At 38.1% G+C, this 14,332-nt stretch overlaps 1 protein-coding gene across 1 annotated transcript; it reads right to left on the bottom strand.

Annotated features, from left to right (window-relative positions):
• Positions 1-11,866: 11,866 nt before the first annotated feature.
• Positions 11,867-13,845, bottom strand: C1QTNF7 (C1q and tumor necrosis factor related protein 7). The gene is made up of 2 exons (XM_010179606.1): positions 13,603-13,845; positions 11,867-12,859 (listed from the first exon to the last, which is right to left on the bottom strand). The coding sequence occupies exons 1-2, from the start codon at positions 13,838-13,840 to the stop codon at positions 12,228-12,230; spliced, it is 870 nt and encodes a 289-aa protein (XP_010177908.1). The 5' UTR covers positions 13,841-13,845; the 3' UTR covers positions 11,867-12,227.
• Between the last annotated feature and the right edge of the window lie 487 nt (positions 13,846-14,332).

The following is a 14,332-nucleotide window of genomic DNA, read 5'->3' as shown; positions in this document are numbered from 1 at the left end:
CAATTCATTGCTACTATTACTGTGGGTTCCTGTCCTGGTTTCCCTTTAATTGACCAGAAAGTGACCTCAGCTGTACTTGTTCCCCCACACAAATCTTGCACCAACATAGCTGCACCAGTGCAAAACTCAAGTGCCGATGTACTGAGCTAACAGATGAAGTAACTCACAACAGCTTAATTTATTACAGTTTTCAAAATCCCCATGAAACAACTCACGGGAGTAAAATGTGTTTAAAAAAAAAAAGAGTAGGGCCTTTTCCCATTCTTGTCTAAATATCCTCTAGCAAGAGACCTACACAGGTCATCTGTTGTTTCCCTATCACTTTGTTATACTGGGTGTGTACAGGCTAGTGCATACTCGCCTCAAAAAGTGCTTCCAGCCCAGGCAGGAGTGATCCTCATATTGCTCTTTATCTCATAGGAGGTACCCGATAAAGAAGTAGAAGCAAAGGAAGAGCAACATGGTTATCTCTTGCCTGAGACTCAGCCCTTACCAGCTACTAGCTCCAAGGATTTTTCAGGTTTCCAAATATTCTCAGCTAGCACAGTGATCTGAACTTACCCTAACCAAGTGGTTTTCTTAGACAAATCTCCCAAACCTGTGCATTTACCTCAGCACCAATTCCCTCAGTAAGTATCTTGCACCAGGGCTAAGGGTGATGTGCCCAAAAATGGCAACATTTTCTTGCTGCAGGCAATGTTCACCAAATACCCTCTTCATGGCACAAAAAATATAGCACTGCAAGAAGTGGCAGCATTTTTATTGCTTGGCACAGAAACATCTTTTTCATATCAAGCTTTATGTATCAAATTTAAACAGTCTCTCCTAAAGGCACATGTAAATGGAGAAGTCTGGCAACATAGCAGGAAGGGCCTTATGGCCACTTTCTTTAACAATTTTCTAGCATTTTTTGAAGTTAAGTACTATAGCAGGCACTTTAAATGTGATAAACAACTGAATGCAAGAACTATAAAGCTCTCCATTAGCTCAGAGACTGTTTCCAAAGCACTTAAAACTGTCAACAGAAACACAGTGAAGTTTCCCTCGCTCCTCTTTAAAAAAAAGCACTACATCAAAAATACCTAGAAAATAATTTGGAGGATTTTTGATTCTTAAATCTGCCCCATTCATGAAAACACTCAGAATGCAGTGATATTGAAACAGATCTAATGAAGAATGTTTGTTTCCTACCTGGGTTTTCTTTTACAGCAGCTTTCAGACTGCAGACAAGAGCCGAGCACAATGCTCCCCCTAGCAACAGAGCCTCAGCTTTGCTCTTTAAAGAGGAAGAGTCAGATTCTCCTCCTTAAACCACTGAAACACTTCCGGAAGACTTCTTTTTTGTAAACAGTTTCTTTTACAGTAAAAGGAAAAGTCATGAAGACTTTCATGAAGACTATGGAGAGGATGAAATTATTGCAGCTCCTGCAAACAGCAACGCATTTCAGTTACTGTAGTGACTTGAAAAAAAAAATCCTTAGTATATTTTTGCAGGATCAAGGATTTTTTTTTTCAGACTGAAACACAATGAAGATAGACACTCCTCCTAACTTTAAGTACCTAAATTTGCTGAATTATCTGACTTAATTTCTGTGTACTTTTTCTGTTACTAGAGGAGAGGCACAGTCAACTCTTGGGAAGTGTACGATTCAGAGCAGTGATTCCTGAATATCAACCATTTGCGGAAGAGCCTCTCTCAATCTGTGGACTAAAGGGAGCTGTTAAACCTCTAATTCAGACTGTATGCCAACATTCCAGCAAGTAATATTTTTTTTAGATTAATTTCACTCTGAAAAAAATCCCTGGCATCAGTCATGTAGGGATAAATCCTTAAAGTGGATGGTTAGTTGCTTTCCAAGTGCTCTCTCTGTTATCCAATGCATTAAAGTACTTAGTTGTACCAAGGGGACAATGATACATTATTCTTTACAGATGACTGTTATGAATCACCAAAGCCTCAACAAACTTCGTAACAGTAATTTTGGGGAAAAATAATGGGAAACATAGCACAGTTAAAAAAAAAAAAAAAGAAAGATGTAATCTCTCAGCAACTGTAATTTGCAAAAACAGGCTTTTTTCTGCACCAGGATTAAAAAATGTACCAGTAAATGCTCTGAGTATGGGGACGGCAGATCCTGAAGCCAAAGTAAGAAGCAAGTCAAACAATGAATTTATAAAGTTATCAATATACTTTAATGCTTCCATAGCAGAAAAAAAGGATATGAAGGCTTCTTTAGGGTTGTTCTAGAGCCTGCTTAAAGAGAAATAGTGGTTAGAGAAGCAGTGGGGGGATGAGTTATCTGCTTGTTAAATGCTCATTTAGGTACTAGGAATGACAGAAATGTCAGTGCTATCAGCTAGTTTGTAGAAATGTGGATTGTCTTACATACAATTCCTAATTTGTATAGGTACAAAGCAATTTATAGTTTTCCTATCAAATCTGGAGAGGGGTCTTTTCTGTTGCACTGAATTGTTAACACAGTAATTTCTTATGTTAACGTATATTAGTATCTTTAGTAGGACCAGAATAGACAATATTGCTGATACTAAATGGAGTTGTTATTAGACCTATTTGTAATGATTTGTATATAAACAGTCCCTATAATATCTGAAGATCTGTTACTGCAAAGTTTTAGTAGCTGGAATCACATGAAAAGAGATGGCTAAGTTGTTTCCCATTTCTGAATACTGTTGTAAGAAGGAGATCATGGGAAGAAGTAAACAGTCATAGGAGATAAAAAGATAGGGAATATGCAGTTTTAATTGCTAAAAGAGGAACTGTCACAGCTAGAAAACCCTTGACATGACAACAGCTTTCAAGAATGGGAAAGAAATGTAATCAGAAGACAGGTTTCTTAGGGTAACATTTACATTACACAATCTCTATTGTCTGCTAAGCCTCACCGTATGTGGGACTGCAGAAATGATCCAGTGGGTGAACCTTCGTACAAAGTTTTGGCAAGGAATCAGGTTCAACATCTTGTTTTGCTAATAAGTCTGTGTCCCAACAATTTATTCCATTCTCAGAAACAGTTGTACAAACAGTTTAAATGATGGACAAATATGAACAGCATTATATAAGAAACGTTACTATAATACCCTAAAGGAGCAGTGGGGGACCTTTGCTTAACAGGATGGAAACCTGCTTAAAACCGCATGTCAGTACAGTGATGCTGCTCACAGGAGACAGACAGAATTCAAACCACATATGTTTCCTGGGGCGGAGAACAACTGATTTATCTCAGTCAGCATTATAAAAACAAAGGCAAGCCCAATGTCATCAATTACACTGGACAGATTTAGTGCTCCAAATGAGATGATGTGCGCAGCTCTACTCTGTTAGATGTGACACTGTCACACTTAGGCATAAACTTTTGTTTTGTCATTGATGGTCAAGGATGGCTTTTAGCACAGGCAGGGTAGATGGCTGCTTGTAGTGACACGCGGTGCACTAAGGGTTCACAGACCCCAAGTTCAGCGGAGAACAGTTTTAAAATGGATAGTGGTCAATGAATGATAGAGTATATTCTTAGGCTTTGCAGATAATGTAAGGTTTGGATTGCCACATACACCTCTTTACCTGCTTAGAATCAAGGTCAAAACTTGTGAAAACAAATTAAATCAGAAGCAAACCCACAAACCTTACAAGCCATGTAAAAACATTTACAGAATAAGAGTACATATTGCTGTGTTCTCAGAATAGCAATTTCAAGTACTATATGCAACTCCACAATTATCCCATTTTTAGGGAAGTTACAAACAAGGAAGAACAATTATGCTTATCTTGATTATTTTAATCTGATTGTCCCTTACTCCAACATGACAGAAATCACAAATAAAGTTTCCTGACATCTGTCGCTCATGGTTTAGAAATCCTTGTTCACATACCAGAACATCTGACAGAGTGTGGGTGAATACAGGTGATGTGTGGATGGGACATCAGCATCAGTGGTAGGCAAGTTTTCAGATTGTTAAAGAAATTGTTTTTCAACTCAAAATTTAAATCCTTTCCACTGTTTTTGGACCCTAGAGATAACACTTTGAAAGTAGAGAAAGAAAAAGGAGTGCTGATACATTTCCTTCATACAATTCACTCCTTTCTAGAAATTCCATCATCTTGCTGAAATTTTGCTTTAGAGTCTTCTGAGAATCATAGTTCATTGATGTTTCTCAAGAATTCAATATGTTATGTCCCTTTATTAACAGGTCATAAACAAGGCTACGCTTTCACAGAGATGATTTTACAAATATTGTGTTATGTTTTGTATGGTGTTCAGAATTTTGACAGGTTTTAAAGTGTTTTAAAGTTGAAAAGAAACAAATTTATAATTTTTTTTGGTGTACGTAGAAACACTCCAGGGCACATTTAGGTTTTTTACACCTAAAATTAGGTATCCTTAGAAACATTGACATTTTATATGTTCTTAAGTGTGTTGAATTTGAAGGTATGAGAGGATTATCTAGCTCACCTTTATAAACTGTAAAATTTCCTGGAGGACAGCCAAGTTACTGCACTTGAGGTGGTCTCACGAGAAACTTAAGCAATACTTTATGAAAGGTCTGACAAGAGGTCACTTCTGTCTTTATAAGAGTACTTCTGTGTTCTCATCAATCCACATCTTCTCTCTAATTATGAGGCATAGAAATTGCCATATTAAATTATGCCAATTTTTTAACTTACCAGACTGTTTTCTAAGAGCAGACATCTCATTTAACTTTTGCCGTCTCAAAGTTAAAGGCTAACCTAAGTTTAGTCCTGTAGTTGTAGGTAATGTGAAGAGACAGATATCTCCAGATTTTTCTTTTCTTAAGGTAGACACCTAACACAGTGTCAACCAAACAGAGATTTACTCCACCTATTTCTTTGCCCTGATGATAGGAGAGCTAACAACTGATTTAGGCAAGGCAATGATCTGTGATCAAATTAATGTCAGTTAAGATAAATTTCACGTGAATAATTGCTTCTGCAGAAACAATCTGCACAGGGGAAAGTTCTCCTTACACCTCATCCAGCAAGTAACTGTTGGATCGTACCAAAATTATTATACTCAGAACTGAAGGATATAAGCCAAATGCCAAATAATCCACGACACATTTTTCTTTGTAAGTATTTGCTATTAAAATATAAATTTATAATATGTATAATTAATTTTTCTTTTGCTAATGGTAGTAACCTTCGTGAACTGATCTGATGAATGCAACTAGGAGAAAACCACATGCCAGAGACTGAGAATTTTGTCAGCGTTCTTGGAGCTTTCTTCATGCCAATGTAAGGAAGAATCATACCTCCTTTCAGAAATACCGACATAACCTCAGTGTGGAGTGTTGACTTAAGGAGTTACAGGGAGATGAATATAACCTCTAAATGCTCTGTGAGCTGAAGTCTAAATGATCTATACTGAACAGAATAAATTGCTTCTTGAAAGCAATGTATTACTCATTGAGAAAGATTATACTTTATTGCTTTCTCAGCATTATTTTTCTCCTGTTTACTCTCATGTATTATTTCTTGGATAGGATTCATCATCTACTGAAATTCATATATAATGTAAGCCACATCTCCACATAAAACTGAAGTTCCTACTGACCATATTACCTAGTACAGCATCAGCATATTTATCCTGACTTTGAATTGCTTGCCGATGGATAAATTAAACCTATTAGTTAAAAGTTAATTAATCAGTAAATGTTTTAGTGAATAAATATGAACTGAACCTCGTGGGTGACCTGTGGAAGATAAATAAAAATAAGGTATTATACAAACTTTGCCAACTAATGAAACATTCTTGTTTGGGACTGAAATAAGCTGCTTGTCAAATTTTCATATTTTTTTGCCAATCACACATCTTGGTTTTGCGAGGACTGAATTGTAGAATTCCCTTTTAGGGTTTCAGCAGTGTTCCCTTTAAATGAACACAAATTAATATTAGAGCTTTGGCTGAGATGAAATCATTTTCCTTATGAAGCTGCTAAGTTGTTGGTTTTTTTAATCTTCATTCTTGCTCACAGATATTTATGTTTTTCAAGGCTTCATCTTCACCTGTGGTTACAGTTTCCTCTTTTTTCCCCCTTCTCTCTGCACAAGAGAAAGTGGAGCCCAGGACTTTCTGGGTAGGTGACCCAGGACAGGTGATCTGGGTATGATCCAAGCTGACCAATCAAGATGTATTCTCTCGCAGAATTGTTACACCCACTATAAATAGGGGAGCTTACAGGGGTTGACCACTTCAACCCCTTCCTCCTTTGCCCCTTCAGCCCTTCCTGCTTCTTCTTTGTCTCTTTGATCCCTTCACTTTTCTGTTCACGATGGTGGCCTGTCTCAATTCCTGAGGCTTATCCCTCCCTTGTTGCGTTTTTGTTGAAGCATGGCCAGCTGCTGCTGTTTGTGAGCTGAGTGCAACTTTGATTGCTTTATTATTGTTCCTATTCTTGTTACAGTTAACTGGCATTATTATTACTTAAGTTTGGCTTGTTTTACTTATCAGATAGTCTTTGTCTCAACTGATAATTTCTTTACTTTTAATCTCCTGATTCTCTTCCCCCATCCCACCGGGGAGGGAAGAGGGCAATCGAACAAACTGTGAGTTTTAGCTGCTTGCCGAGTTAAACCACAACACACAAAAGCCCATCAGTGGTGTTAGGTAGAAGAACATAGATAAATGATTCCAGTACGGATATCCAATAGTAAATTTTTCCTCTGTTTTCCCCCATATTGTCTGAGCTTTGTAAAAAAAAGTCTTTAGAATCTATTGCTCCTGAAAAAATTTTTATAGCAGTGTAAACCCTTTGGATATGAGTACCAGTAGTGATGAAAGTAAAGGTATTTATTCAAAGTAACATACTCAGTTTAATATTTATTTAGTTATCTAGGTTTAAAATGTTCATCAATTGAACATGTGACTGACAACTTCTTTGATATCACTCTACCAGGTATAAAGAAAGTTTGAAAGAGTAAAAGATTATGGGGACTATTTTATTTCAAATTACCTTATTTTTACTTATCTATATTTACATATGTATATCCCAAGTAAATACATATGTATTCTTTTACTTGCAAATCTCAGGGACACTGATTTTCTTAATATTGTTTGAAGGTTTTCTGGTGATCTCAGGTTTCTATGAGTTCTTCCAGCCTCAGTCAGAAAGCCCAAGTGTTGGTGCTGCAGCAAAGACATGCTTTCTCCTAGGAGTTTCTTCTTGTGATACTAATTTGTCTCTGTTGACTGTAAACAAAGTATAGATGACTAAATTGATCTGGATGCCTGATTTTATATGGCACTATGGCATGTGTAGAATGACATATTTTGTGTAGAAATCTTTGATTAATATTAAATTTAATCCCAAAGAAATTTTACTCTTTATTATCCTACATAATCTTGAAAGCAAACCAGATCTCCCTAGCTACTGGTGTAAATAGTGGGAAGACTTCAGCTCAAGATAGATACATTCATATAAATTCAAATTTAGATAGAGAAAATCCCATCATGAAATACCATGTCATCAAAGTTGATCTGTTTTCAAGCAACATAATACTGATAAAAGGTATTTACTTTAGAATATTGTCTTGAGATCCTGAATGAGGGCAGGGACACACACTACTTGTGTAAATACGTGTAGTAAAAGGATTCTTCTTGCCAAAACCTATAGGAGTAATTCAACAGAATTACTTATTTTTAACAGTTCATGCCAAAATTTTAAACTGTTCAAATAACTACAGAATCCAAATGAGAAAACTTAGGAAAGCTATAATTACTTTTCTATGATTGTATGAATATAAATCTAAAATTATTAAGTAAAGGGAAGCAATAACTTTTGGTTTATTTATTCCCATGATGTCATTTTCAACATAGGTGTGGTTAAAATATCTCTCTTCTATTTCATAAATTTTTACATGATTATTACATGGAAGCAGCTGGCTTTTAGTTAGGATTGCAACTAGGAACATTTCACTGTAAGGCCTTATTTTTCTCTATTCAGTGGTGAAAAATAAGTTTTGTCTGAAAATTTCTGCAGAGTCTGAAGAAAATCAGTCATACTCTTTCATTAAGTTTGTCTTTATAGGAGATTTTCTAATTTGAAAGTTTTAAATATTACTAAATATTAAAGATTGACTTCGTACTCATAACATAAACTTTCTATTGATTGAAGTTTCCTAAACCTATCTCCATATTTATTTAAAAAATAAACATGTAATTAATTAATTTTATAAGTTTATTTTCTTGCATAATACATAGTGTAGGTCCAATCCTGCCTCTATTGAATTATGCTTCCTGGCAGCCATGGGCCTGAAGTGTCTGTTCTGTCCTGTGGAGTTTCGTGGCAGACAGCACTGAGCAATGGTGATAGTCTCTGTGCCTCATATAGGCACTGATGGCTGTGAAGCATTGGCATCAATCATTGTTGTAAATGGTGGTTGGGCTGCATTTTGTACTTGTATTGTGCTTAATTTGCAGATGTATAAATGATTGTACAGCACAGTGATAAACTGAATCTGTAAGTGTTCTCTTCCATATTTTTCATAGGAAGCAGCCCTTGTATAACTCTAATAAATTAGATGTCTAGTTAGAAAAATAATCCACTTTAGTCTTCTGCCACACATCTCTCACTGTCAAATAAAATATGGGTTGTACAGGCACTGCCAGTTTGATTTGTGGACAGGACTTTGCACCTGTTCACTGCATAAAGCAGCAATCATGTACTCAAAGACACACGTTAATGTACGGAGAAATGAGGCCACAGATACAGGGTGCTTAGATTAATGTTCCATACATGACTGTAGTGTTCATTTTGCAATCTCAGCTGTAATTTTCACAGAATCACAGAATAGTACGGGTTGGAAGGGACCTCTAAAGATCATCAAGTCAAACCCCCTGCCAGAGCAGGATCACCCAGAGAAGACCACACAGGAACATGTCCAAGTGGGTTTTGAATGTCTCCAGAGAAGAAGACTCCACAACCTCTCTGGGCAGCCTGGTCCAGTGCTCTGTCACCCTCACAGTGAAAAAGTTTTTCCTTATGTTTAGGCTGAACCTCCTGTGTTTCAGTTTGTGACCACTGCCTGTTGTTATGTTGCTGGACACAACTAAGAAGAGTCTAGTCCCATCTGCCTGACACCTACCCTTTAGATATTGATAAGCATTAATGAGATCCCCCTTCAGTCACCTCTTCTTCAGACTAAACAGACCCAGCTCTCTCAGCCTTTCCTCATATGGGAGATGCTCCAGTCCCCTCATCATCTTATTGGCTCTACACTGGACTCTCTCCAGAAGTTCCCTGTCCTTCTTGAACTGAGAAGCCCAGAACTGGACACAATATTCCAGATATGACCTCACCAGGACAGAACAGAGGGGAAGGAGAACCTCCCTCAACCTACTAACCACACTCTTCTTAATGCACCCCAGGATGCCATTGGCCTTCTTGGCCATGAGGGCACATTCTGGCGCATGGTCATCCTGCTGTCCACCAGGACCCCAAGTCCTTTTCCCCTGAGCTCCTATTCAGCAGGTCAGCTCCCATCCTGTACTGATGCATGGGGTTGTTCTTCCCCAGATGCAGTACCCTACACTTGCCCTTGTAGAATTTCATTAAGTTTCTTCCCACCCAACTCTCCAGCCTGTCCAGGTTGTGCTGAATGGCAGCACAGCCTTCTGGAGCGTCAGCCACTCCTCCCAGCTTTGTGTCCTCAGCAAACTTGCTGAGGGTACACACTGTCCCATCATCCAGGTCATAGATGAATATATTGAACAAGGCTGGACCCAGTACTGGCCACTAGAGGATCACCACTAGACATGGGCCCTAGACTCTGCCTCACTGAGCACAACTCTCTGAGTTCTGCCCCTCAGCCAGTTCCCAATCCACCTCACTACCTGATCATCTAGACCACACTTCTTAAGTTTGGCTGTGAGAATGTCATGGGAGATGGTGCTGAAAATCTTGCTGAAATTAAGGTAGACCGCATCCACTGCCCTCCCCTCATCTATCCATCCAGTTATGACATCGTAAAAGGCTATCAGATTGGTCAAACATGACTTCCCTTTGGTGAATCCGTGCTGACTACTCCTGATAACTCTCTTTTTCTTGACATGCTTTGAGATGGTGCCAAGAATAATCTGTTCCATTACCTTTCCATGGGTGGAGGTGAGCCTGACTGGTGTGTAGTTACCTGGGTCCTCCTTCTTGCCTTTTTTGAAGACTGGAGTGACATTGGCTTTTCTCCAATCCTCAGACACCTCTCCCATTCTCCAGGACTTTTGAAAGACGATGGAGAGTTGCCTAGCAATGACTTCTGCTAGGTCCCAGCACTTGTGGGTACATTCCATTGGGACCTATGGGTTTGTAGATGTCCAGTTTACTTAATTGTTCTCTAACCCAATCATCTTCAAATGAGGCAAAGTCTTCCTCTTTCCTGACTTCCTCTGTGGTCTCAAAGGTCTGGGACTCCTGAGGGCTGGCCTTAGCAGTAAAGACAGAGGCAAAGAAGACATTCAGTAACCCCACCTTCTCTCTATCCTCCATCACCAGGGCACCACTTCATTCAGTAGTGGACCCATTTTATTTGGTTGTAATTTTCTTAATTTAAGTCAAGTACACAATAAAACCCCAGAAATTTCCCTCCACCTTGCTCATAAATAAAGTGGGATCGAGAGTTGTGAAACACAGACCACCAGCATTTGAAACTATCTGAATAACTGTTAGAAATAGCAGATTTCTGCAAATCTAAGATGAATACAATAAGATTGTAAATTCTTGGAAAGTAAGAACACCCAATTAAAGATTGCCAGTCTTGACTTAAAGGTGTTGAATGCTGGAGAACTCATGACGTTTCTATGTATGTTTGCAATGATTGATTGCTGCCACTGGTAAAATAAATTCCTAATTCCCAGTGGGAATTGATACTGTTTCTCACCAGTGGATCTTGCTGTGCCCACATCTGATAGAAGGAAATGCCAGCTACTACCAGAATAACAGAAATTTTATCTCCAGATGAATACTTGCAGACTGTGATCAAATCACCTCTTAACCTCATTGAGAAGAAAAACAAATTGACCTTGTGTAGTCTGCATGGGTAGAATTACAACCATTTTATTTTTCAATTTTTGAGTAAGTTTTTGAAACATTGATAGAAGTAGCAGCTTCATAGGTAACTACTCTTTACTTCTACTTGCAATTCCATTTATCATACATCAAAAGGGCCGTAGCAACAGCCTACTCTGGTGAATCGTATCTAGCAGATTATTCATGGGGTCCTTTGTACCTTTTTCAAGTTCACTGATTTCTTGAATGCAGTTTTTCATTTTGTGTGTGATTGACATGTATTTCATTGTGTTTGGCCATATTGGAATATGAGTAAGTCTGCTTTAATGGTATGACTCAGCTTGTTCCATATTAATTATTCTCATTACTAGTTACTGTTCTATCAGGTTTTTGGCATCCACAATTTTCTTCAGCAAAAAGTTTATCTTTTCTTCCACATTTCTCATAAAGATACTTAACAGCATTGAAAGAATAGCAAGCCCACTTGAAATTACACTGAAAATACCCACACTGAATACTGATTGTCTGTTTCCAAGTTTTTAGATCTCCCAGTTTTTTATTATTTTTTATGTTTAATACCTTTGTTCTTTTATTTTATGACTATCACTGAGTAGTCCTCAGCTAGTAAAAATCTTCATTAGGAGGTTAGTGAATAGTTATGAATAACATTTGTTGGTGTAAATATAGGATGGGACTTTCCTTGTGACCTGTTCAGCTGCATCCTGAAGCAGAAATTCCTTTTATTCCTCTCCTTTTTTAAAACCAATGTTTTCACTGATTTTAATATATTTCCTGTCTTAAATGACCAAAGATTATATTGCTGTCAATTGTTCAATTTTACTTTAATGTCATATACAAAATATCCATTCTATATTGCAACTTAATATATTTTATATAAAATCCAATGTACAGTATCTTAAGTTTGTTTAAATAGCATTATAAACATAACTTTCAGGAGGAGTCATTCCTGGAGTGATGCATTCTTTTGTTAATTACAGTTCCTTTGGGTATCCGTGCTGTTTGGTATCCAGCTTAGATTCTAGAAAGACCCTTATAGCTCGGATTTGGTTCTTTTCAAAGCAAAAATAAACTCCCAGATTGCGCTTTTTTTTTTTTAACTGTGTCCCCCCCATGCAGCTAGATAAAATCCTGTGCTGGAGTGTCCTGTTGAATGTCACTTGACATCATCTGTTTCAGAGCTCATCTTCATCCGATAAAGCGTCAAGGTAATCTGTATCAACGTATAAGAGAAATCCAGAAAACAAACTGTCTGCCCACGTTGGATCAGAAAAGAGACCGTTTTGGTCATTGTAAAAGATCTCAAGCCATACTTCGTCTTCTGGCTGAAGGTAGATCACTGTGGATCCAGAAGCTACATCATGGTTGCCTGTGTTGGCATCAAATGTCTTTATCCGGTACTTCCCGTTGTGAACCAGCCCAATCGCAAGATGCTTGTTTGCTAAAGTGATATCATAAGAAAAATAATAAATCCCTGGGATAGCACAAATAAATTTCCCTGTGGAAGGATTGTAATGCTCCCCCTCATTGAAGAGGACTTTATTGAATACAATTGGTAATCTTTCCTCTGGGTAGCTGGTGGTGATGCCAACAGAAAAGGCAGATTTCAGCACTATCTGTCCACACTTACAGACCCCTGGTGCACCTGGGTCTCCTCGGTCTCCTTTATCTCCCTTAGGTCCAGGTGGTCCAGCTGGACCTACTTCACCTTTGGCACCAGTCAATCCTCCAGGTCCTTTTTTACCAGACTGACCTTGGTCTCCTTTCTCTCCAGCTGGTCCTAATGGCCCAGTCTTTCCTCTTAAACCTTCAAAAACATTTTAAGTTAGTTAATTGTTGCACATATCATCTCAGTAAATGATTATGTGGGCTACTGTGTGGGCCTGCACAAACAAGAAAAACATGGTCAGAATTTCATAATACTGCAAAAATGCTTTCAAAATCTTCTAGTAAGTTAGCAAAAGGAATGGCAGGTTGGAAGAGAGGACCAGACTCCACAGCCCAGGGTCCTTTGTTTCTGTATTTCTACTTTTCTTCATACATCTTGATTACACACTGAAGTATTTTATATGTAATCAGTCTTTTGCAGACTGAACTATGGGCACTGCTGATGGGAAGGACAGCAACATGGCTACCTATATAATGATACTCATGCACTAAATATCTCCCACTATTTGAGCATTTTTAATGTGTACCTGAATACTTGCTAATCTTTTAGTCCTGACTAGTGGTAAAAATGAGAATATTTATTTGACACCACTTGTGCCTAAGTTTTCCCAAACTTGTTCTTAGCATCTATGTGCAGGAAAGCTATACATTTACATTTATTTACACAGATTTCAGTATATGCATATTAGACATATCTCAAATATATCTGCATATTTTCTTTCTCTCACAACCTATACATGCATCACACTTAAACCCACACAGGCACATACACACATTTATTGTGTATATCTATATATACACAGATATATATATTTATAACAGCAACGATGAAAGGTTTTGCTTTGTTGTAATACTGTGTTAGGTTACACAAATATTCAATACCTGCACTCCCTTTTTCACCTTTTTCTCCCTTCCTGCCATCTCTGCCATCTCTTCCTGGAAGACCAATGCGTCCATGTGGCCCCGGGGATCCACCGGCTCCAGGGGGACCTGCAGGGCCTGGCAAACCTGGGATGCTACAGATGTATCTGGTGTAGTAATTTTCTCCTTTGAACTGGCTTTGAAGAGGTTGTTCGCTTGTGTAGATGGCAAAACTTGTAATGTAAAGCAACACAAACATCCTTGGATCTGGAAAAAATTCATATGTATAAGTCTATTTGTGCGCATTATGGCACTCTAGTAACATGGAGATGACTTGGAATATGCTAGTAAGTGTGACGCTGAAATGCAGTATGCACAGGTACACGTGCAGAAATCGACCTGGGATTTCTGCCTTACCAGAATCCATGCCAGAGGCAAGGAGAAAAGTCTATCAGGTTGAACCTTTTTCTGGTCATATGCTACTATATGTCTTTCAAGTAGCCTGTAGACTACAATTTCTGCCTTACCAGAATCCATGCCAGAGGCAAGGAGAAAAGTCTATCAGGTTGAACCTTTTTCTGGTCACTATATATGCTACTATATGTCTTTCAAGTAGCCTGTAGACTACACAGCATTACTGGCGAATACCAGCTTTTTTGGACGAAATTTTGACACACACACACACAAAAATAAATCTGTATTTTTCAATGCAAGGTTCTTTGCTTGCATAGTTTATTTTTTCTTTGGAACT

Source organism: Mesitornis unicolor, unplaced genomic scaffold (genome assembly GCF_000695765.1).
Source record: "Mesitornis unicolor isolate BGI_N332 unplaced genomic scaffold, ASM69576v1 scaffold9642, whole genome shotgun sequence".
Taxonomy (NCBI): Eukaryota; Metazoa; Chordata; class Aves; order Mesitornithiformes; family Mesitornithidae; genus Mesitornis; species Mesitornis unicolor.
Note: the sequence above shows the minus strand (reverse complement) of the source record. Positions and strands in the feature narration are given on the sequence as shown.